The 26,173-nt window shown below is 44.5% G+C and overlaps 1 protein-coding gene across 1 annotated transcript in view; it reads right to left on the bottom strand.

The window, feature by feature from the left end:
- The window catches only part of tbc1d30 (TBC1 domain family, member 30), a 115,140-nt gene that overhangs the window by 13,369 nt on the left and 75,598 nt on the right, over positions 1-26,173 (bottom strand). The window contains exon 9 of the mRNA XM_070901603.1: positions 23,914-24,019. Coding sequence (XP_070757704.1) covers positions 23,914-24,019 — 106 coding nt within the window. The remainder of the gene's footprint in view (positions 1-23,913; positions 24,020-26,173) is intronic.

Below are 26,173 nucleotides of genomic sequence, written 5' to 3'. Positions count from 1 at the left end.
ACACCTTCCATCATGTTGTGTGGAATTACCACCATGTTAAATGGGATAGATTCAGAACTGATCTAGCAGCTCAAAACTGGGCATCCATGAGGCACTGTGGGCCATCAGCAGCAGCAGAATTGTATTCCACCATAATTATGCAAATACGTGCCACGCTTGCTCTCGCTCAACCATGCATATACGTTATATACAATTTGAAAAATACTTGGCCTCCTATCCCTCACTCTACCATTATCATCAAGCCTGGGGACCAATGCTGGTTCAATGTAGAGTGTAGAAGAGCATGCCAGAAGCAGCACCTGAAAATGAGGTGCCAACCTGGGGAAGCAGCAACACAGGACTAGATACATGTTAAAAAGCAGAAGCAGCATGCTATAGCAAAGCTAAGCCATCCTACAACCAATGGATCAGATTACAGCTCTGCAGTCCTGCCACATCCAGTCGTGAATGGTAGTGGACCATTAAACAATTAACGGGAGGAGGAGACTCCATGAATATCCCCATCCTCAATGATGGCGGAACCCTGCACATGAAAAGAAAAGGCTGAAGTGTTTACAACTATCTTCAGCCAGAAGTGTCGAGTGGATGATCAATATTGGCCTCCTCCTGAGGTCCCCACCATCATAGAAGCCAGTCTTCAGCCAATTCGATTCACTCCACATGATATCAAGAAATGGCTGAACGCACTGGATATGGACCCCGACAACATCCCGGCTGTTGTGCTGAAGACTTGTGCTCCAGAATTAGCTATGCCTCTAGCCAAGCTGTTCCAGTACAGCTACAACACTGGCATCTATCCGACAATGTGGAAAACTGCCCAAGTATGTCCTGTCCGCAAAAAGCAGGACAAATCCAATCTGGCCAATTACTGCCTCATCAATCTACTCTCAATCATCAGCAAAGTGATGAAAGATGTCGTCAACAGTGCTATCAAGCAGCACTTACTCACCAATAACCTGCTCACTAATGCTCAGTTTGGGTTTCGAAAGGACCACTCGGCTCCAGACTTCATTACAGGCTTGGTCCAAACATGGACAAAAGAGCTGAATTCCAGAGGCGAGTTGAGAGTGACTACCCTTGACATCAAGGCAGCACTTGACCAAGTGTGGCATCAAGGAGCCCTAGTAAAACTGAAGTCAATAGGACTCGGGGGGGGGGGGGTAAACTCTCCATTGGTTGGAACATACCTAGCACAAAGGAAGATGGTTGTGATGATTGGCAGTCAATCATCTCAGCCCCAGGACATTGCTGCAGGAGTTCCTCAGGGCAGTGTCCTGGGTCAACCAAATTCAGTTGCTTCATCAATGACCTTCCCTCCATCATAATGTCAGAAGTGAGGATGTTCGCTGATGACTGCATAGTATTCAGTTCCATTCGCAACTCCTCAGATAATGGAGCAGTCCATTTCTGCATACAGCAAAACCTGGACAACATTCAGGCTTGGGCTGATAAGTAGCAAGTAACATTCACGCCACACAAGTGCCAGGCAATGACTATCTCCAACAAGCGAGAATCTATCCATCGGCCCTGAACATTCAATGGCATTACCATCGCCAAATCTCCTACCATTAACAATCTGGGGGTCACCATTGATCAGGAATTTAACTGGACCAGCCACATAAATACTGTGGCAACAAGAGCCGGTCAGAGGCTGGGTATTCTGCAGCGAGTGTCTCACCTCCTGACTCCCCAAAGCCTTTCCACCATCTACAAGGCACAAGTCAGGAATGTGATGGAATACTCTTCACATGCCTGGATGAGTGCAGCTCCAACAACACTCAAGAAGCTCGACACCATCCAGGACAAAGCAGCCTGCTTGATTGGCACCCCGCCCACCACCTTAAACCTCCACCACCGGCGTACCGTGGCTGCATCTACAAGATGCACTGCGGCAACTTGCCAAGGCTTCTTCGGCAGCATCTCCCAAACCCGCGACCTCTACCACCTAGAAAGACAAGGGAAGCAAGCACATGGGAACACCATCACCTCCACGTTCCCTTGCAAGTCACACACCATCCTGATTTGGAAACATATCACCATTCCTTCATTGTCGCTGGGTCAAAATCCTGGAACTCCCTCCCTAACAGCACAGTGGGAGTCCCTTCACCACACGGACTGTAGCGGTTCAAGAATGCGGCTCACCACCATCTTCTCAAGGGCAACTAGGGATGGGCAATAAATGCTGGCCTTGCCAGTGACACTCACATCCCGTGAACGAATAAAAAAAACAAGCAAAACGCAATCTTGCCCAGTGTTTTAGGATTATGGGATACAATAATGTGATTTGACTTTGAGGACCTTGGTTCTAACCACTATCAGACACTGTTGCGGTGTAACGAGCACAAGGCTAAAGGGTTAAAATATGAGAGCAGAGCAGGTTACAAAGACTAGCTTGTATTCCCTTGCATATAGAAGATTAAGGGGTGATCTAATTGAGGTGTCTAAGATCATCAAAGGATTTGATAGGATAGATAAAAACTATTTCCTCTGGTGGGGGAGTCCAGAACAAGGGGGCATCACCTTTAAATTAGAGCTGGGGCATTCAGGGGTGTAATCAGGAAGCACTTCTTTACACAAAGGGTAGTGGAAATCTGGAACTCTCTTCCCCTAAAAGCTGTTGAGGCTCGGTCAAGCTGTACAATTCTATCATTCAATGATAGATTATTGTTAGGCAAGGGTATTAAGGGTTACGGAACCAAAGCTATAGATGGAGTTAAAATACAGATCAGCCACGATCTAATTAACTGGCGGAACAGGTTTGAGGGACTGAATGACCCACTCCTGTGCCTATGTTCCTAAGGCAAGTTATATTGTAGCAAGACAGTGCCACTGTGCAAATAATTCAGGCAGTGTTCCCAGGAGATTGGATACACATGAATCTTTCCTTTAAGAGGAATCTGGCCAATACCCTAAAATCCAGTATTTTGGCGAAGTTTTCATGAAGTAATACAAATATAAACTGACGCTTTTTGGTTTTGTTGAACTTGGTTGATGGCACTGGATGATAGAAGAATTTCTGTCTTGGTTAACAGTGTGCATTTCAGCCATGGATGTCCATCAAAATCGCACCAGACTACCTGACTGGAGCTGGGGATTGGACTGAATGGAGGTGCAGCGATAACCCTAGCTGACAGTCTCCAGAACTCAGGGATGATGTTCCTCTATTTGGCTGAAAAAAGAACTAAGTGGCTCCCTCACCTGTGTCCTGGGTGCAGATATGATGATGGAGTTACTGTTAGGAGTGGTTAGCAGAGTGCAGGAACAGAGGTTGTCTACTTCTAGAGCCTTTCAGTCCTAAACTTTGTTGAGAGAAATGGATTCGATGGTTGCACAGTTGCTTTGAGGTCTGGAAATCAGCCTTCAGTGGTATGTGGAGCAAAGCTACAAAACCGTGATGGCCACTGTACATTATCTACTTTATATGTTACTGGGAGCTTGTTACACATGTTTGGCTGAAGATTCGGGTGATTTGTGCCACCCGTTACCGCCAGATTCAGCGACAAAAATGCCGGATGCTGCCCTATCACTCGCTTTCGCCAAAACCTGTGGCGGCTGGCATTTTCATGGCAGATGCAGTATAATGTGGATAAATGTGTGGTTATCCACTTTGGTGGCAGAAACACGAGGGCAGAGTATTACCTGAATGGTGACAGATTAGGAAAAGGGGAGGTGCAATGACACCTGGGTGTCATGGTACATCAGTCATTGAAGGTTGGCAGGCAGGTGCAGCAGGCGGTGAAGAAGGCAAATGGCATGTTGGCCTTCATAGCTAGGGGATTTGAGTATAGGAGCAGGGAGGTCTTACTGCAATTGTACAGGGCCTTGGTGAGGCCTCACCTGGAATATTGTGTTCAGTTTTGGTCTCCTAATCTGAGGAAGGATGTTCTTGCTATTGAGGGAGTGCAGCGAAGGTTCACCAGACTGATTCCAGGGATGGCTGGACTGATATATGAGGAGAGACTTGATCAACTGGGCCTTTATACACTGGAGTTTAGAAGGATGAGAGGGGATCTCATAGAAACGTATAAGATTCTGACGGGACGGGACAGGTTAGATGCGGGAAGAATGTTCCCGATGTTGGGGAAGTCCAGAACCAGGGGACACAGTCTTAGAATAAGGGGTAGGCCATTTAGGACTGAGATGAGGAGGAACTTCTTCACTAAGAATTGTTAACCTGTGGAATTCCCTACCGCAGAGAATTATTGATGCCAGTTCATTGGATATATTCAAGAGGGAGTTAGATATAGCCCTTACGGCTAAAGGGATCAAGGGGTATGAAGAGAAAGCAGGAAAGGGGTACTGAGGTGAATGATCAGCCATGATCATATTGAATGGTGGTGCAGGTTCGAAGGGCTGAATGGCCTACTCCTGCACCTATTTTCTTTATTTCTATTAAAGTATTGCAATGAGTCAGAGCGTGACGTCAATCAGCATGTGACGGCGAATTGACGTCTCATCCATTGTGAAAAGATTAGAGTTAAAGAGAACGGAGATGCATTCATTTCAATGAACTATTAAAAAATCAACAAACATCGGGTGTCAGGTAATAATTTTGTAGCAAGTACAGCAACTGTTCCGTACATGGTCAACAGGTTTGCTCCTTTTTCCCCTGTTCTCCTTCACTGTAAGCAGGAGACAGACGTGACCTTCGGCCTCCTGCTGAGCTTAGCGCTGGAAAGAGCAAGTTACGCCACAAAAATGACACTATGTTGATGTTAATTAGCAGGCAGCACCAAAGTACCCGTGTTGCCTGCACTCTCTTGGTGGGCGGCTGTTAGCCTTGGCCTGCGGTGTTATCGGCAGATATCCAGCGTTCTCGAATCTTTAGCCCGTTATGTCATAACTCCTGCATGGCGGTAGCTGGAATGGCAGTGTGAAGAATCCCGCAATTGCTGAACTTGCATCTTTGGCAGCTCTGAACACAGGGCTAAAAGCACAGCCTTGCTTCAGGGACTTATGCAACTAACGGGCCAGATGTTGCAGTCAGAAGAACGCTGAGGCAATTATTTATCTGCAAATAGAACAGCAATTTCAGGTGAGGAGCAGATGAGTGTTTAAATGCCAATATCCAAAAGGTGCTGTTCGAGTTGCACCACTCCACCGTTAGCTTTGCTGTCTGCCTCACCACTGAAATGGCGTGAAGTTGCTGTATTTGCGCCATAGACACAAACTAAACTCGCCGCGGGAAGTTAAGTCTTGCCGTTTCAAGTTTAAAGGGTTGAAATCCGGTTACACCCTGTTTGGGGGCGGTAACCAAGGTGAGGGGGGACTTCCTGCACCCGGCGCGGAAGTTCTGCCCCGGCCATGAAATTCCTGTTCCTGCCCCTCACAGGAAGTGGAGTGCGATGTCACCCGCTCCACTTCCCTTTGGGGATGCTATGCGGGCGGGTTCAGTAGCGCTACGCGGTCTCGCTGCGTAGCGCTGACACGTTTCAACGTCCCTCCCCTTCCGTTAAAGGGGAGGGATGCCACGAACTCTGAGGGCCCTTTGAAGGCCTTCACTGGGCCACCAAGGCTAAGTGGTGCTTGGCCACGGCCCGGCACCGAGATGGAGTGTCGGGCTGCACGACCGTGGCCCGGACCCCGCGAAAGGCATGACGAACATCCCTCCCCTTTAACGTTTGCCCCACGATAGGTGATCAGCCCGGTTTGTGACCCGTGAGGCTGGCGTGGGCATTGACAAGGGAGCTGATCAATTTCCGCCGTGACCCGGAAAGGGGATGCCGCAGGGCGAAAAGGGGTCGCCATGTACTGCATGGCAGCATTTCTTTGAAGTCACAATTTTGAGTGGAATTCTTCTCTGGGAGTGGCACTGCTTTTTGAAGTTGACATGGAAGGAACTACAGTCAGCAAAGGAGAAGAGGCCCCAGGAATGAAGACAGAATTGATCGAAGGTGCTGGAGGAGAAATTTAGACTCTAAGTGCCACATCCAACGTGGGCACTAGTGCAGTGCACATGGACTAAGCACAGAGTGGAGGAGACTGAAAACCAGAAGCATTCTCACACTGGTTGTATAATATGATTGGCCCCTGAGTCTTTTGAAACTCCCATCACATGCCTCCACTGAGGAAAATGCATGAGAGCCTTTTTACTAGATATAATGGTTGAAGATTCAAAAGATGCAGAACAGATTCATTTCCTTTTAAAAGGGGCCGATAAACTACATCACTATTATAAATGACAAATAAAATTTCGAAAATAAGTATTATGATAACATGAGGCATCAAATGTAAGGTGAGAGAATATGGGACCTTTCACTCAAGGATGAGAAAGGAAAGAGACTTAGGGGCAAGAGCTTGATCTACATCTAGCGTGAGAGTGGGAAGAGGTCATAGGAGACCTTCTGATACCACAGTGGCATGACATCAGAAAGCTCTCGAGTGAAGGGTTTTCCTCATGTGATATTTTCCATAATGTGACGTAGTGGAAGCTCATGCCATTGGATGTGAAGGATGAATATTGAAGAAGAATGATTATACTTCTATCACTTACAATGGCTGTAGTTGATCGAAAAATAATAATCATTCGTCAATTATAGTGATCCTGACAACTTCTATAATATTGAACTCTTACCTGACGGGACCACCATATAAATGAATGATATTCTGTTCAGGATGGATATTCTGGATATATTATATAGATATAAAGCATTACTTCCTTTAAAAATGAAAGTGAAACCAGACACAAAGTAAATGAGAGAGAAAAAAGTGTAAAGCAAATTCAAAAGTTTAAACAAAGGAAGTATGTTAGGTATTAAGAAAGACCGAGACTACAGGTAAGGACTGATACCCGAGAGAGGTACAAACTAGAAGATAGGAATACATGCAGAGTTATTGGCATAGAGAAGAGAAAGATGGATAGATTTATAGGAGGTGGGGGGGGGGGGGGGGGGAGACAGTGAGCAGGGAAACAAAGATGCAGAGACAACAAAAGAAAGTATCTCATCGCTGTACAGATTGCGGGTACGCCATACAGAAAGAATTTAAAAAATAGAGTGACAGAAGGGAGGAAGTTACAAAGAACTGCAGCATGGCAGACAGGCCAAGAGACAAGCAAATCCTGGTTTTCTTTTTATTCCTGAGAACTGTCACAGGAGATCAACTATTCTTTTTTTAATCTTAATTTTAGTCCATGCTATTAGTCTTGATCAAACTAGAAGTGCAAGCCCTATCCCAATGAATACACAATTACTACACTATCAGAGAGAGTTGCACCACCAGTCTCCAGTCACTAAATGGAGGACTTCATCACAGCGTTCTGTCTCAGGGCAACACAAATCTATTCCACACAAGCACTTCTATTGGCTGAACAAACAAACCAATCTTGACTTGGCCATCCCAGCCCTATCATCTATTGCATCAGTACCCAAATGTGAAATACACACCGGATGAGTACAATCAGACATTGTCTGTGCGTATAGCAGTCAGTCATTTATTCCTGGTTACAAATAGCATTTGAACTGAAGAGCTTTCAAAATTTCTAAATGATCTGCATCAAGGCAAATACAAAATATAACCTTCTAGAAATACATTTGCAATTTTTTTTGATATAATACAAGATTGGTTCATCCTGAATTACATACTAATAGTTAGATTGGCAGCAGTTCTTTGCTCCAGTATGGTAGCTTAAACTTATGAAAGCAGAGAGTTTTTAAATCTCCTCCTATTTGTACATGTTTCTAACTTTCCACTATGAATAAATACATTGGTCTGCATTTAATCCTTTATTTTTTTAATTCATTCTCAGGATATGGGTGTCACTGGCAAGGCTGGCATTTATTGCCTATCCCTAGTTGCCCTGAGAAGATGGTAGCAGCCAGCAAAGTTTTAGTAACTATTGACATATTTAGCAGGAAAGGATGATGATGATGATTATAATATAGCAAATGTTTCCACCAGGTGGCAGAAGTAGATGAGAAATCCATCTCTTTAGTATTTACTCCATAACTTTCTAACCTTGCAGCATTAAGAGACGTGTGGCTGAACATGGTGTCTTCTTCTTAGGCGGTCCCTCATATCGAGGATGACTTGCTTCCACACCAAAAAGGGATGAGTTCACAGGTGTTTCAATGAGGAACCTGATATTCTAGGTCCCGAACTACATGTTGAAGGGCGATAGATGCCTGTGCGTGGATTTTTTTTTACGTGTGGTGGCCGTTGCACACCAGCCACCACACGGGCTTGACAGAGCGAGGTCTTGGTCCAGTGGCAAGGGTTATCCAAGACGACTGGAGACCAGCTCTGCTGCACGGACCTAGTGTGCACATATATTGCAGTGTGGGCTGGTCCGTGCTGCCCCAGGGCCTTCACCTCTTTTGGGCCCCGAACTCACACCTCTCCTGCACTCCGACCTCGCCGCTCCTGCTGTACCTGCCCACGCTCCAATCAGCAACCTGGATTATGGTGACATCCAATCCAGTCGCCCTCGTCACTGCTGTCGCCCTCCTGGGACCGGCGCGCGCTGTGCTCCCAGGCCGTCGCTCACCGCTCCTTTTATGACCCCGACCTGCCGCTAGTGTTCTCTCGCGGGTCGGGGCCACCAAGCTGCTCCTTTTATGGCCACTTTACACAGCAGCTGTAAAAAAAGCTGCTGTCACTGGACTAGTAATTCAGAGACCAGCGGCGCGAAATTGCGTACCGCCCCGATTGGGGGCCCTAACAGCCGCGAGGCCCCATGAGCTAAATTGGGCTTCCCGTCCCCGAGAGGAAGTGGAGAGTAAGATCTCGCGTTCCACTTCCTCTCAGGGATGGGACCAGAGCGCAAAGCAATGCAAATTTTTTCCAGCGCTATGCAGAGGGGCGGGTGGCGCTGGCCCCCAAGCCGTCAACTCTGCAGGAGGGAGAAGGGACCACTGCTAGACCTCTAGGCCGTGGGGTGTCATGATTGTAGCACAGTACACAAGCGGAATGCCGGGCTGCAACGTCACGGCACTGACTCCGCAATCTGCACTGTGGGACACACACAGCTCACGCATCCAGGGCTCAGGGACTGCTTGTTGCACATGCTCAAAGCACATCATGGGTCATTTCCACAGTGCATCTTGGCTGTATTTCAGGGGCTGCATTTCAGGGCTGTTTCAAACATACACACAATAAAAGCTACATAAATAACTTGTTTACAAAAAAGAAAACTTACACCACATAGTGCATCGACAGCAAACTTTAAAAACTCAAAATAGAACGGTCTGTGCAATAATTATTTTAAGTTGATGTATTACTCTGTTTTAGTGTTACTCCGCATTATTCAGTGTCAGTTGTGGCTCAGTGGGTATGACACTCGCCTCTGAGTCAGACGGTTGTGGGTTCAATTCCCACTCCATGGAACTTGAGCACATAAATCTACACTGGCACTCCAGGGGAGTGCTGCACTGTCAGAGGTGTCATCTTTCGGATGAGACATTAAACCAAGGCCCCGTCTGGCCTCTCAGGTAGACATAAAAGATCTCATCGAAGAAGAGCAGGAGAGTTATCCCCGGTGTCCTGACCAATATTTATCCCACAATTAACATAACGAAAAAACAGATTATCTGGTCATTATCACATTGCTGTTTGTGGGAGCTTGCTGTGCGCAAGTTGGTTGCAACGTTTTCCACATTACAACAGTGACTACACTCCAAAAGTACTTCATTGGCTGTAAAGCGCTTTAAGACATCCAGTGATCATGAAAGGCGCTATATAAATGAAAGTTTTTCTTTAATTTGTACTGTATTTGGAAGGTTAGCTGCTAATGTAAATCACTACCTATGTTTATACAATAGCAACCTTGTACTGCACTTAGTGATCAAACAGGATTATGGGAGTGCCAAATGACCTCTATATATATATTGCTAACAATACTTCAAGCTTTTTAGTCTTTGTTCCAATTTTTATTCCACAGACCCATTACACTACATATTTTGTACTGATGTGAGACAGCTCCAGCTTTGCATCCACCCAAAGTGTGAGGTATCATTCAGGTATGAAGTTGATGAACTGACAGTAATTTATATTTAGTATTTGGAGGTTGTGAGAGTAGAGGTAGGTAATCTACCATCATTGCACACTGGCCGCAGTGTCGCCGACTGAAACATTTTGAACTTTGCTTTTTTTTACATATTTAATATCAACAGAGACCTGATTCACTCTTAACATTAAAAACTGAGTGACTTTGAGGTCAGTGAATTAAACACACGACATTTTATATATATATTTTTTTTTCAGCAAATTGAGCTACCTATGTTTTTTTCCCAAAATGTTATCAAACCTGCTGCTGTGGATTGGGAAGGAAGGACGGATGGACGGACAAGAAAAGACCACTGGACATTTCAGCACTTTACAGCCAATGAAGTACTTTTGGAGTGTAGTCACTGTTGTAATGTGGGAAATGTGGCAGCCAATTTGTGCACAGCAAGCTCCCACAAACAGCAATGTGATAATGACCAGGTAAAACTGTTTTTGCCATGCTGATTGAAGGATAAATGTTGGCGAGTACACCTAATATTCATCACAGGTGCTGCAGGACTACCTGTTGTAAGTATTAACTCTTATCACTGCAATGCCAGCTCAGCGCATTGAATGACTTTCACTAGATTAGTGCAGAACCTGCAGCATAAGTGGGCATTAGTAACTAGCCCTAGTCCTCATGATTGCATCATTAGGTTTCTCTGCCAACACCGTGCTCTTTCTTATGAATAAAGTATTGTAAGGTGGGTTGACTTCATTTCAACAGGGTCAAGAGGTGGCCTTTCTTTGCTTCCTGGTGCTGTTTGAACATGGACAAACTTGACACTTTCTAACCAGTAAGGAAAACTTTGCAGTGAAATTGAAGTTGTAATAAATTGATCAAAACCATAAACAGATCATGAAACTCAGCAGTACTCTTAAATAAAATACTTGAAGCATTTCTACATCTTTCTTTCAGATGTCAAACAAAGCAACATTACAGTTTTACAATTTTCTAGTATTCGTTAATAATAATTTGGTAAATTTACAACTGTTATTTTACATTTTTCTTCTTCAAATCTTCTCCCTGTAACGCTCTGCTTTTTGTTCTAATTTTCTCCCTTTCTCTGAAGATGGGAATTTATGCAATGGCACGGTTCCACAATCACCAGCAGCCCATTGATACCTTGCCCATATTGTCATTCTTCATCTGTGAGCCTAGAGAGTGTGCATCGCCAGGCTATTTAGCCATGGAAGCATCACAGTCAACCTTCACACATAGAAGACAATGATAGTTCATCCTAAAATACACCAGAGTGGTGGTTTTCAACTTTCCCTGGATCTCCAAGGATCGCCTGTAGATAATGATATATTTCTCATAGATCTAACTTGCATCAGTTACCAAAAGGGTATCAGTGCAATCATTGAAAAGAGTCTATTACAATAACAGAATAACATGTTAATAAATTAGATAGTATTGGAAAATGTAGAAATCTGATGGAGACAGACAGAAAGCTGATGATCTTGGGGACCTTGTTTGAAAACCTGTACATTACAGGAATAAAATAATGTGACATCACATTTTATTACTGCATATGCTGTATCAACAAAATACTCAAGGATTAGCTTCTGGATACAGAATTTATTGGGGTAGAAATTGTGGTCAGAGGCTTCCTGCAGACAGATGCCTCCAACCTGCAAAAAATCTACAAATTTACCTGGTGGTCCGGGAGGTTTGTAGATTCGGGGTCCTGGGACTCTCTGGGTACCCATGGGTAGTGGCACGCGGTTCGCAAGCTCCCCTGGGATCACATGGGCTTTCCCAACCAATAAAAGAAGGGAATCCCCATTCATACTTATGTGATTTCCGTTTGTACGGAACTCTCATAAGTATGATTGGGACTCACTTAAAAAATACACAAACACATGAAATAATTTTTTTAAATTACATATTTAAAAAAATTAATGTTTCGTAAAAAAAAAATCTTTTAATTGGGATAAAAATTAATTTACCTTATTGGACAGGGTTTTAATATATAAATGAGTGATAAAATTGTATTTTTCTATTTTTTAAAACTCTTATACTGGTAAAAGCAGGCCTTATGCCTTGGGCAGAATAACCCAATTCTCCGCCCGCGAATGCCCTTTTGTCAGGGGTGCGGATGATCTGTTAAGGGAATTCTTAACAGATCGCAAGTTCCGGGTTTCAGCGCATGTGCAGTGCATGCCTAAACCCGGAACTTGTGGGTCCCCGATGGGTGTGCGCGCACCTCGTACTCACCCAATGTATTTGTGAGATTGTAACTCTTAGGCAAGTAAGCACCAAGTACCCTATAAGATAGACTTGATGTGCATCCTCTGCCCTTTTGCCTTTTGGTTATATTGGATTTAGCATGTTTTGAATCATACGATCAAATGGCAATAAGAGATCGAAAAGCATATTTTGGTTTTGTAAATTTAAAGTTGTCTTCCTTTTCTGGGTATATCTAACCTTTCATTATTCAAATTGTTATACCAAAGATTTACTTAGAATTCAAGAGTTTTGAAAAACAGTGGAGTCATAGCAGCAAAAACAAGTACAGCAAAGTCACATCAGTCCACTTAAAAGTACAAAGTAATAATATAATTGTGACAAGTAGCAAAATCCAATTTTAGTACAAAAGATAGAAGGGTGTGCCAGGTATAATTATATGCTAGATCAAGCAAGTACAATACATCTCAGTGCTCCGCAGGGTTTCAGCTTCAACACTACATTTATAGCTCAAAAAGCATTCCAAAAATGTTTATAAAATGATGGAAGTTTGTATCGGAAAGGGCAGAAGAGCTGGCGACATTGCAAGCTAGGTGTATAGTTAAAAAATAGCAGTTATTAAAAGCATTAGCAGCTGTGGTGAGACTTCTCTCTGAATTACATCAATATCTACTTATGGGATTGGCGATGTAAAATCTACTTAAGGGAGGACATGAGAAAAGCCACAGATAAGAGGTCATTTGACCCCTCAAAGCTCGTGCCTTTCGAATCTTAACTCCCCAGGCTAGCATCCAACTGCATTCTCAACATCCTACAGACTCAACTATCCACTCCAGCAGGTAATTCCAGACATTCATCACCCCTTGAATTAAATACTTTGATATTATTATAAAAATTATTTTAATTTGTTTATGCTTATGAGCTGGGGTTTTCCACTTTGAACTTGCCAGTCTATGATTTTCCCTCAAATCACTGCAATGAGTGGAAAATTATGGGTTGGCACAAGCAGAAACAAAGATCTACTGGCCCTGATCGATGGTGCTACAAGGATACCTTACTTTAAAGTATATTCTGATTTACCTTATCCAAGACATTTAAGGGCTGAAATTGTCCCTTTGCACAAGGCCAGTTAGCGCAATGGCAATGATATCATTGGCATGCGCACCGACCTCTTATCGCCCTACGCCGACCCCTTTGTACCCCGGGGGAGCGAGGTCTGCGCGGGGCGATGCCACCAACAGCTGCGAGAAGCTGCGGTGGCTGTGGCGCCACGGTCGCCCTTAAAGGGGAGGTGCCGCCACCGCCATCTTTTTTTTGTGTCGGCCGACTTTTCAGTTGGCCTGACAATGGCAGCCGCTGGTTCGGCCGGGCCACCAACAGGCAGGCCGGCACGCCCTCTTGGGTGCCAGGCCACTGGCCCGGCTGACAACCTCCCTGGTGGCCCAGTGGGCGGAACTGAAGGTGCAGCTCAGATCGCAGTGGCCCTCTCCTTTAAGAGATGGGGAGGGACGTTGCGACGCGGTGGCATGACGCCGCGCAGCTGATGTGAGTAGCGCGATGCTAAGCGTTGCACGTCGCAGGAGCACCGATAGATGGCACGGTTACTGCACTCACCATTTTTTTGCCTTCAAGAGGGCAATTCCTGCGCCGGCGCGAACAATACCTACAATTCGAATTATGCGCTGCAAATCCAGTGCGGGGTAATTTTGTCCCCTTAATAATTTATATATACTTCAACAAAGTTGCCCATTAACTGAACTTAAAGAAAGGAAATTTCGATGGTATGAGACGTGAATTGGCTAGGATAGACTGGCGAATGATACTTAAAGGGTTGGCGGTAAATAGGCAATGGCAGACATTTAAAGATCACATGGATGAACTACAATAATTGTACATCCCTGTCTGGCATAAAAATAAAACAGGGAAGGTGGCTCAACCGTGGCTAACAAGGAAAATTAGGGATAGTGTTAAATCCAAGGAAGAGGCATATTAATTGGCCAGCAAACCTGAGGACTGGGAAAAATTTAGAATTCAGCAGAGGAGGACAAAGGGTTTAATTAGGAGGGGGAAAATAGAGTATGAGAGTAACCTTGAGGGGAACATAAAAACTGACTGCAAAAGCTTCTATAGATAGGTGAAGAGAAAAAGATTAGCGAATACAAATGTAGGTCCCTTGCAGTCAGAATCAGGTGAATTTATAATGAGGAAGAAGGAAATGGCAGACCAATTGAACAAGTACTTTGGTTCTGTCTTCGCTAAGGAAGACATAAATAACCTCCCGAAAATACTAGGTGACCAAGGGTCAAGTGAGAAGGAGGAACTGAGGGAAATCCTTATTAGTCAGGAAATGGTGTTAGGGAATTTGATGGGATTGAAGGCCGATAAATCCCCAGGGCCTGATAGTCTGCATCCCAGAGTACTTAAGGAAGTGGTCCTAGAAATAGTAGATGCATTGGTGGTCATTTTCCAACATTCCATGGAGTCTGGATCAGTTCCTATGGATTGGAGGGCAGCTAATGTAACCCCACTTTTTAAAAAAGGAGGGAGAGAGAAAACAGGGAATTATAGACCGGTTAGCCTGACATCAGTAGTGGGGAAAATGCTGGAATCAATTATTAAAGATGTAATAGTAGCACATTTGGAAAGCAGTGATAGGATCGGTCCAAGTCAGCATAGATTTATGAAAGGGAAATCATGCTCGACAAATCTTCTAGAATTTTTTGAGGATGAAACTGGTAGAGTAGATAAGGGAGAACCAGTGGATGTGGTGTATTTGCACTTTCAAAAGGCTTTTGACAAGGTCGCACACAAGAGATTAGTGTGCAAAATTAAGGCGCATGGGATTGGGGGTAATGTATTGACGTGGATAGAGAACTGGTTGGCAGACAGGAAACAAAGAGTGGGAATAAACAGATCCTTTTCAGAATGGCAGGCAGTGACTAGTGGGGTACCGCAAGGTTCAGTGCTGTGACCCCAGCTATTTACAATATATATTAATGATTTAGATGAAGGAATTGAATGTAATATCTCCAAGTTTGCAGATGACACTAAGCTGGGTGGCAGTGTGAGCTGTGAGGAGGATGCTAAAAGGCTGCAGGGTGACTTGGACAGGTTAGGTAAATGGGAAAATGCATGGCAGATGCAATATAATCTGGAAAAGTGTGAGGTTATCCACTTTGGTGGCAAAAACAGGAAGGCAGATTATTATCTGAATGGTGACAGATTAGTAAAAGGGGAGGTGCAACAAGACCTGGGTGTCATGGTACATCAGTTATTGAAAGTAGGCATGCAGGTACAGCAGGCAGTTAAGAAAGCAAATGGCATGTAGGCCTTCATAGCGAGAGCATTTGAGTATGGGAGCAGGGAGGTCTTGCTGCAGTTGTACAGGGCCTTGGTGAGACCACACCTTGAGTATTGTGTGCAATTTTGGTCTCCTAATCTGAGCAAGGACATTCTTGCTATTGATGAAGTGCAGCGAAGGTTCATCAGACTGATTCCCGGGATGGCAGGACTGACATATGAAGAAAGACTGGATTGACTAGGCTTATATTCACTGGAATTTAGAAGAATGAGAGGGGATCTCATTGAAGCATATAAAATTCTGACGGGATTGGACAGGTTAGATGCAGGAAGAATGTTCCCAATGTTGGGGAAGTCCAGAACCAGGGATAACAGTCTAACGATAAGGGGTAAGCCATATAAGACCGAGATGAGGAGAAACTTTTTCACCCAGAGAATTGTGAACCTATTATGAACCTTTCTCCACTACAGAAAGTTGTTGAGTCCAGTTCGTTGGATATATTCAAAAGGGAGTTGGATGTGGCCCTTACAGCTAAAGGGATCAGGGGGTATGGAGAGAAGGCAGGAGTGGGGTACTGAAGTTGCATGATCAGCCATGATCATATTGAATGGTGGTGCAGGCTCAAAGGACTGAATGGCTTGCTCCTGCACCTATTTTCTATGTTTTCTATGTTTCTATGTTTCTCTGTAGAAGATTGATCTTTTTTTATCCTTTCCACAAAGCTCATCCCCTTTACATTTTGAATTGCTATTTTTCTGCACCTTCTCCAAATTCTCCTTTTGTACCATGGGAACCAGAACTGCACACGGTACTCCATGTGTGGTCTGATCAGTACATTGAACAGTCTTAGTATAACTGTAATGAACTGGTATGCACCTATGGGCTAAACTTTCCCCAAATCCCTCACCGCCCGATTGCCGGCCCCAAAAAAAACTCAGCTACTGCAATTAACTCTGGCGAAAATTTCCATTAATGAGGTAAGAAATACCACTCGGCGAGAAAATGGATCTTGCAGTTAAAGCTGAAACTAAGGAAAACGGGCAGTTCTTACCTGAATGGACAGTAAGTATTTCAAATTTAGTCCGAGGCTACGGTTGGGCCTAGAAAGGGGGGGGAAACTCAAAAAATATTTCTTCACTTAAAAAAAGTTTAAAAAACATTCCCAAGATAGTTTTAAATGTAATCGCCGTTTTGAATTAAAAAGAAACCCTTTAACTTACCTTTCCTTTCAGGGTACTCACCTACTGCCCTGTCTCAGGCTGCTTCCCGTGGGTAGTTTCCTTGACAATCTGAATGGGCCTCCATTGAGGCCAAACTTCGATCCTGGTGCTTTTCTCAGCGGTGCACACAGGTGCACGTGGGTAGTTTGCTCTCCGCCGATCTTTTCGAAATGTGGGCGGTTGTACTTAAAAAGTAAGGAGGAAAGTTTTGCCGGGCGGTTTCTCTTCCAAAAACAGTTGTACTGCCGAGAAAACCGCCGAAAATAGAGGCGGAAGTCTCCCCCATAATATCCCAACATTTTGCTAACTTTTAAAATTGCTTAGCATATTGGCTAGACATTCACTGTGATGGGTCCATTATTCCTCCCTATCATTCATCATTTCACCCAATGTGTAATACTTTGTATTTGTCTGTATTAAATTACATTTTCATTCAGTTTGTCAATTTACACAAATGGCCTAAATCTCTTCTGCAAGTATTTAGCTGCATCCTCCATTTCAAATGTTCTTTTTATTTTAGTGTCATCTATAATCGTAACAAATGTTGCATTTTGTTTCAGTATCCAGATCACTTATGTAAAATGGAGGAACTATAGAGTTCCAAGTATGACCTCCTGCAGGTCTCCACTGAATATTTTTGCCAAGTCTGACAATATACTTTAGGTTTCCTATCCTTCAACTCATTTCATATTGAGCCTCCTATGTTGGGCTGGAGTTGGTGAACCTGAGAACGAGCACTTTTGCCATTAGTCAGGCATAATGATCTTTTGCACTGCTCCAAGCCAAGCATGAAGTATACTGCTGACAATGTCACAGAAATGTTCCTTGTAATGCTTCATTCAGCTTTGTGCATCACAACCCAACCATTTTAAAAATCATGTACAATATGGATTGGGAAGAAAATTGCTTAAAATTGAAAGTTAATAAGATCCTTTAGGGCACATTAAAATGGCAATAGTGAATGGACCATTTAATACTATTTCCAGGCAACATCTGGATTCTGCTTAATGTACTGTAAACAGATGGTGACTGAATAAGTCAAATATGGTTTTTATTATATAGGCTTGCAAGATTTTGACTGGTGTTTTGCAGATCGAATTCCATGATTCTGTCTGTTTTCCTCTGACAAATGCAGGAGTGCTCTTACCTATAACATATAAAAGGGCCGCTTTTCTCCAGAATCAATGCCACTAGTTTATGGGGACAAAGTCAAATTTAATTTTATTACATTGTAGGCTGAGAGTTTTATTAGTTTGGGGATTACGTACCATGATTCTATCCATGTTTCTACCAAAACAAGAGCAATAAGGGGTCGCACACTACAACACATTATTAATAGAAGCACAAAGAGTAATCTACTGCTTACTGCCTCTTCATACCCAAAATGTGCTCTAGAAATATAATAAGGGAGTTAATGTTCCATTTACAGCTACACATATCAAAACTCTCCACTCCATCCCTAACCTCTTTGTACTGTTAAGAAAAGGACAATTATGACATCTCCTAACCAGTTCACTAACTGAACAACAGTGAGCAACTGATCAGTGAACAACCACAAGATTAATACAGAGCTACAGTCATTTGCTACTACAAGTCTGTCAACAAATTCAGAAATGACACATAACTGACTCATCACAATCCATTAATATGATCCCTTCCTTCTGTACATTAAACACCATTGGAAATCTCCCTGTGTTTTCAATATTTACATTAAAAATGTGTTCAAATGGATCAATTTCCTACCATCAAGAATGAATCACGCATTTTCTCATTCACTCAAGGTATCAACAATGTTTAGCCAGTTAGAACTTACTGGAAGTCGGGATAAATAACAGATCATTGTTTCCTTCAATTAAAAAGTTAAATTTGACCTTTTTATAGCTTGATCTACACACTAGCACATGCTTGTAGCTTTTACTCTCCAGTTTATTTCCCCAGAACAATCAAAAGTTAGCGAGTAGCTAGCTGTTCCAAAAGCCTAAAGGGCAGACATCTGCTTTCTGTGAAAACATTGTCAGTTATTGCTCAGGAAGTAGTGCTTCCTTTCAGGCACTGGCTGCTTTGCTCTAGACTGGTGATATAGCTGTCATCATTGCTGACAATCTCCAGAGTGCAGAAGTCACAAGACAATAAGGTTTAACAAGGGTTACATCCCCTTTGCGTTTTTAACCATGATCGTATTAAATGGCGGAGCAGGCTCGAGGGGCCGAATGGCCTACTCCTGCTCCTATTTCTTATGTTCTTAAGTTCTTAACCTTTTTGATCACAGTCCATTCTTTTACTGTGATAAATTCAGGTTTTATAAAAAAAAAAATTTTTTTTCTTCCTCCTTACTTTTTTCTCCCCTCCATTCATGAAGGTCATGATTCGTACAAGGGTTACGATTGCAACGCTGATAGCAGTATCAGTAGTGTTTATTCTGCATGCGTGTGCCTAAACAGTGAGTGTTGCTTGGCTGGTCAATAATGGTGGGCATCTCAGTTAAGCCTGGTCTTTTCTTACACGGCATTCACACACGTGACTTTCTGGCAGAGTTCACAGCAGTCATCAGTAGCAGGAGTCCTGTCTGGTCTTTTCCCTCCCAAGTGTAAGATACAGGCCTGTTGAGATCAGCCATCTCAGCAAAAATCAGAGGTGGTACAATTCTACACCAGTGAGTGCATTTACCTGCCGAGCTGTTCAGGGAACTCATGATTTTGTTATCTGAGTTTTTATAAATTGTTATTTCATGTTAATATTTTGGTGCTTGTTAGCCAAAGAGATGTTAGCACTTGGGAATGGAACACTTTCCCATTTCAGGCACCCAGTGTCAACATCGAACGCCCAGCTGTTGAGTCGGGGCGGGTGCGTGTGGTCCGGAGGTTTTTAAACAGCGCGTTCTGCACTGCGCGTTTAATTCAATTACATCATTGAAACAGTCATGTGGATTTCCCGCCCAATTAAATGGAGCGAGTCTGCTGATGTCACCAATGACTTTTCAGCTAGGATATTTAAAGGAGCCTTGCCCACATCCCAGTTGAAGGCGATTGGAGGAGGCGGCAATTGCTCGATATCACAGTGATTTGTGTGTTTTAAAGCAGACGTGGAGTCACACGACAGAAGGCTGCACCCAGATTCATTGATGCCTCCCTGGAAGTCCTTGTCCAGGGAGCCAGTGCACGCAGGGAGGTCCTATTCCCTGGGGATGGGCTCAGAAGAGCAGCCAGAGACACCAAGAAGGCATGACGGAGAAGATCAGCAGCAGGGATGTCGTAAGGCGGTCCTGGATCCAGTGCCGGGAAAGATTTCATGATCTCATGAGGTCAGGAAAGGAGAGAGCAATGCCATATTCAACTACATCGTGATGTGTGTGTCACATCAACTCCATCACTCTGCCTTCCCAAGCCTACTCCTGCACGTCAATTTTCACACCAACCTACCTTGCAAGGTGTACCTATCCCTCACGATCTATGCACCTACTCACATCCGCATCTGACTAACCACCACTGACACTCACCCTCAGCCTAGTGCAATCCTAGGAAGTAACGCCACTCCCCCATAGTCATCCGCTACAGATGTAACCCATCCATTCCTTACACTTATTCCATCACTCTCATTCAAAGTTCTCCTCTTTCCCTCCTTGCAGGAGGAGAAGAGAAACCAGAACAACAGGGTGAGGCAATGAACTGGAGGTGGCCTTCCAATTTACTCCAACTTGACTCCAGCAGAGGAGGCACTGCAAATCACTGGAGTTGCAGAGCTGCTGGTGGTGGGAGATGGAGAGAGGGGGACCTGGTGACAGAATTAATATCATACAGCCATATGGCATACAGTAGTCATGGTGACAATGTCAGCAGCCAGTGAAATGCATAATAATGTTATGCATTCTTATCATGACATTTCTAATTCATGTATTTACTCTCCCACAGGTCCATCAAGTGTCCTCCCACCCCCACACTGTCCAGCTGGAGGAGGAAGCGGTGCTCCACCTCGTCCTCCTCCTCTTGCTCCTCCTCCTCTGTTGATGTAGCTATGCCTGGCGGCACTGGCTTTGCCCTCATGATGGCCAGGTTGTGCAGCATGCAGCAGACGATGAATAGGGACACCCACTCAGACGAGTACTGGAGGATTCCCCCTGAGCGTCAAGGCAGCGGGACCATTGCTTGAGCACTCCGATGATCTGCTCAATGATGCTCCTGGTGGCATGGCTCTCATTGTACGAGTGCTGGGTAGGAGTGTTGGGGTTGCAGAGGTGTGTCATGAGCCAGGTGGAGAGCAGATAGCCTTTGTCTCCCAGAAGCCAGCCGCGAGTTTGATGTGGTGGCTGGAAGAGATCTGGCCCACCAGTCTGGCGCAAGATGAAGGCATTGTGGCTGCTGCCAGGATAGCGGGCATTGATGGTGAAGATTCTGCGTGTGTGGTCACACACCAACTGCACAATGAGTGGTGGCCTTTGCGGTTATGGAATCTCTCAGAATTGTGATGCGGTGCCCACAAAGCGACGTGGGTGCAGTCAATGGCACCTTGTACCGTGGGGAAGCTTGCTGTCCTGATGAAGCCACATGCACACTCGCGCTGTTTCTCTTTGGTCGTGGGGAAAGAAATGTATTCCCTCTCCTGTACAGAGCATCAGTTACTTCGCAGATGGAGCGATGGACGGCAAACTGGGAGATGTTGGAGATGTCTCCTGTCACACCCTGGAAGGATCCATTGGCATAGAAATTAAGTGTGATGATGACCTTGACTGCTGCTGAGAGAGCCGTCCTCAACCTGGTCTGAGGATCAAGGTCTGGTTGCAGCAGATGGCAGAGCTCTGTGACCACATCCTTGCTGAAGCATAGCCTTCAAACACACTGTTCCTCAGTGAAATTGATGTAGGAGAACCCTGACAGGGTAAGGTCTCCTGTTGCCAACCCTGTTGGGCCTTCTCCCACTGGCCACATTTTGCTGCCTTTCTCCCTGCCCTGCTCCCTGTCCTACTCCCTGTCTTTGTCTATGCTTTTGTCTCCGCCTAAGTAACCTCAGACAGTGACGTCAGAGCAGGAGGTCGAGTGCCAACACAGTTCCCATGAAACTATATAAATGTTGTTGTTTCAAATGTGCCCTCAATGAAAAAAAGAAATAGTTAGGAGGCAGAAGTTCCTTGAAGTGAAAATTGCTGCAATCTGTCCACCAGCCACTCTGCCTATGTGTTAGCAAGCTGCACAGAGTAATGGCCAACAAAAATTGTTCGTAAAGGTGGCGCTTTTACATAACGCTCCGCTAGCCGACCCCCAACTCGGCAGCAGACGCTATCATTGTCAGCATCAGGTGGTAAGTGAGGGGACGCGGCCAAATTTCTCTTCCGGGGCGGTAACTGGACACTGCGCGCGGCGCTGCGAGCGCTACCGGCAGGAGCAAGGCACTACCTCTTAGCGCCTCCGCAAAACCCCCGCCCAATTTTGCGGGGGGCGCTGTTCTCATTACTCCCAGGCGGTAGTCCATTTGCGCCTCCCAGATGCGCTAATGGCAGGCGCACAGGAGCCCAATTTCGGCCCATTGTATTTTAATTCAAATTCGGGATCTTTTCCTGCTTTGACACTGGAGGAGATGAAATTGGACATGTGCCTAAAACAGGCGGCAAAGTGATTCACAGCTTCTCTGATAATGAACACCGCTCTACAACAGGACCTGGTTAATAACCAGACTTGGGCTGACAAGTGACAAGTAATATTCGCAGCACTTAAAGGCCCAAGTAATGACCATCTCAAACAAGACATAGCCCAGCCGTCTCCACTTGACCACCAATGGCTTCACCATCACCACATCCACCACCATCAGCATCCTGGGGTCACCACTGACCGGAAGCTGAACTGGATCAGCCACATCAACCTTTGGCTACAAGAGCAGGAGGCGAAGTACTCTGCGATAAGTAGCTCTTCTCCAAACCCCTTAAAGCCTTTGCATCATCTTCAAGGTTCAGGAGTATGATGGAATATTCACTACTCAGCTGGATGGGTACAGCATAACGCGACACAATCCAGGACAGAGCAGTTTGCTTGATTGCTGCCCCTGCCATTGGACAATATCCACTATCTCCACCATCAACACATTATGGCTGCAGTCTGCATAATCGACAGAATAGACTGCAGCAACTCACCATGGTTACTTTGACTGCACCTCCCTTCTCTGTGACCTCTACCACCAAGATGAGCAAGAGCAACAATATTTTGTGAACACCATCACCTCCAAGTTCTCCTCCAAGTCACATGCCATCCTGACATGGACATACATCAGAGTTCCTTCACCATCGCTGGATTAGAACCCTGGAATTCACCATCCTAACTCCGTATGGGAGCACCCGTACCACAAGGACTACAGTGGTTCAAGGAGAAGGCCACCACAGGCTTCTCAGGGCAACTAGGGACAGACAATAAATGCAACCTTCCCTTTTCTAATGTAGCTAATATATTTTCTATCATTTCCTATTTTCTTTCTTTGCCCTTCCCTTTCTTCACTTCTTTTATAGATACAGGGACTGATCCCTGGGGAAAACAGCAAATTCAATTCTGCACAAACAGAAATGTGTTGCATTTCCTTTCAGAAATATTTGTTACGCAGCAAATAGATATGTGATACATCTCTGGGCTTACCAGAACTGCAATCCAAATGTACTACATCTCTCACCTTAGTCATAGAACCATTTTTATGCACAGAGATCTCTTAATGGCTTAATTCATTCCCACAAAATGTAGACCGGTCGTAATACTATAGATTATTTAATCGCCAACTCCAACTGCATATCAAATTAACTTGACTAATAGCTTGTGCATTTTGACATTCATCAACTCACAGTTCATTTAGAGTTGCAAATATTGCCAGTTTAACATAAGCATAACAGATAATAGATCTGATAATGGTTCTGACAGATCCGCTCCAGACCATTTCAAATTTGATGCGCTAGAGCACAACAGCAATTTCTTTCTGAACATCCTGAAGAACACCCAATACTTGATGCATCCTTAAAACAAATCTATAAAACTACACCACAGGGTTAGAATTCCTCTGGTGACTATGTGTATGCAAATGAAGATTTTCTCGGTTTTGTATTTCCAGTGAAATAGTCAACATGCTCCTTTGGAAAGTATCTACAATTTCTGTACAAATTGCAAACAGAGGAAACCTTCATGAAAGCTCGACACTGTTGCTACAAATAGTAACCAGAGGAATTCTCACCCATAAATAGGAGCCAAATTACTGACCTGCAGCAGCTCATTGCAGTCAATCAGACTATCCTCCAGCATCTCTTGAGTCAGTCTTCCCATGGTACTGTAGAATTCATCTGCAGTTCGGCAGCTTTCGATTCTTCTGTTAAAATAAAAAGGTGGCAATTGTCACTATCATTACTGTAAAAAATGCTCTCTGATTGTATTTCCATGACAGATATTAACTTTGGCTCCCCACAGACAATGCACTGCCAGTCTCAGCTGGCTTGTCACAAGCAGCATCAAGTGGAACCTATTTCTTATGTTCTTATAACACCGAGCTGCTGAAGTAGAAATTAGCGCAGGTGACCAAAGGCTTGGTCAAAGAGGTAGATTTTAAGGAGTGTCTTGAAGGAAGAAAGAGAGGTGGAGAGGTTTAGGGAGGGAGTTCTAGAGCTTGGGGCCCAGCCCAGCTGAAGGTACGGCCACCAATGGTTGACCGATTACAACCAGGAATGCTCAAGAGGGCAGAATTTGAGAAGCGCAGACATCTCGGGGGTGGGGGGGGGGGTTTGGGGGGCTGGAAAAGATTACAGAGATAGGGAGGGGCAAGGCCATGGAGGGATTTGAAAATAGAGATGAGAATTTTGAAAACAAGGCGTTGCTTAACCAGAAGCCAATGTAGGTCAGCGAGCACACAGGGGTGATGGGTGAGCAGGCCTTGGTGCGAGTTAGGACACGGGCAGCCGAGTTTTGGATCACCTCTAGTTTACGTAGGGTAGAATGTGGGAGGCCAGCCAGTTGGAATAGTCAAGTTTCGAATTGAGGGAAAAAAAAGTGAAACCTTTTATTTTTGATGTTGATTTTGTGGCACTTGACCCTTGGTTGTTTGTGGATTTTCTGCCTGGTTGGCACAGTATGCTTTAGAGGCAGCCGGTAAACAAACAGCATTCTCAGTGCATCCCTCCACAAGCACGGCATTTTCCCACAGGAGCTGGCAATGCACAGCACACGAGGCTGGGTGAAATTTCCAACTCCAGCCCCAGGCCAGCGGGGAGCAGAAAGGTCTCGTGGGTATTTCCAGCATCGTGGATAAGCTGGGGCGATATTTTTCAGAATTGTGTGCTTTCTTGATAAGTTAGGTGAGTGGGCAAATGCATGGCAGATGAAGTATAATGTGGATAAATGTGAGGTTATCCACTTTGGTGGTAAAAAGAGAGAGACAGACTATTATCTGAATGGTGACAGATTAGGAAAAGGGGAGGTGCAACGAGACCTGGGTGTCATGGTACATCAATCATTGAAGGTTGGCATGCAGGTACAGCAAGCGCTTAAGAAAGCAAATGGCATGTTGGCCTTCATAGCGAGGGGATTTGAGTACAGGGGCAGGGAGGTGTTACTAAAGTTGTACAGGGCCTTGGTGAGGCCACACCTGGAGTATTGTGTACAGTTTTGGTCTCCTAACTTGAGGAAGGACATTCTTGCTATTGAGGGAGTGCAGCAAAGGTTCACCAGACTGATTCCCGGGATGGTGGGACTGACCTATCAAGAAAGACTGGATCAACTGGGCTTGTATTCACTGGAGTTCAGAAGAATGAGAGGGGATCTCATAGAAACATTTAAAATTCTGATGGGTTTAGACAGGTTAGATGCAGGAAGAATGTTCCCAATGTTGGGGAAGTCCAGAACCAGGGGTCACAGTCTAAGGGGTAAGCCATTTAGGACGGAGATGAGGAGAAACTTCTTCACCCAGAGAGTGGTGAACCTGTGGAATTCTCTACCACAGAAAGTTGTTGAGGCCAATTCACTAAATATACTCAAAAAGGAGTTAGATGTAGTCCTTATTACTAGGGGGATCAAGGGGTATGGCGAGAAAGCAGGAATGGGGTACTGAAGTTGCATGTTCAGCCATGAACTCATTGAATGGTGGTGCAGGCTCGAAGGGCCGAATGGCCTACTCCTGCACCTATTTTCTGTGTTTCTGTGTTTCTGTGAAGCTTGCTGCCTTAGTGATGGGGACTGAAGGGAAATCAGCAGGGCACCTACCACCAGACACGAAATTAGGGTTTGCAGAAGCTACAGAGTTTCATGCAGTCATCCCTTAGTCAAAGAACAAGTTTGAGGACTATGAAAGGAAGATGATGTGTTAACAAATAATAATGATAGCTTAATAAAGCCATCTTCAAAACTAAATAATTATGAAAAAAATCACGAGGAGTTGAGAAAATTTCCCAACTTGATAAATCCTTTAATGATACATCATTTAGAAATCTACCTTAACTCCTGTCTTAGTTCATCCTCCAGGAAAAGGAGGTTT

Source organism: Pristiophorus japonicus, chromosome 15 (assembly GCF_044704955.1).
Source record: "Pristiophorus japonicus isolate sPriJap1 chromosome 15, sPriJap1.hap1, whole genome shotgun sequence".
Classification (NCBI taxonomy): Eukaryota; Metazoa; Chordata; class Chondrichthyes; family Pristiophoridae; genus Pristiophorus; species Pristiophorus japonicus.
The sequence above is the reverse complement of the archived record's forward strand: the minus strand, read 5'-3'. Positions and strand labels throughout refer to the sequence as shown.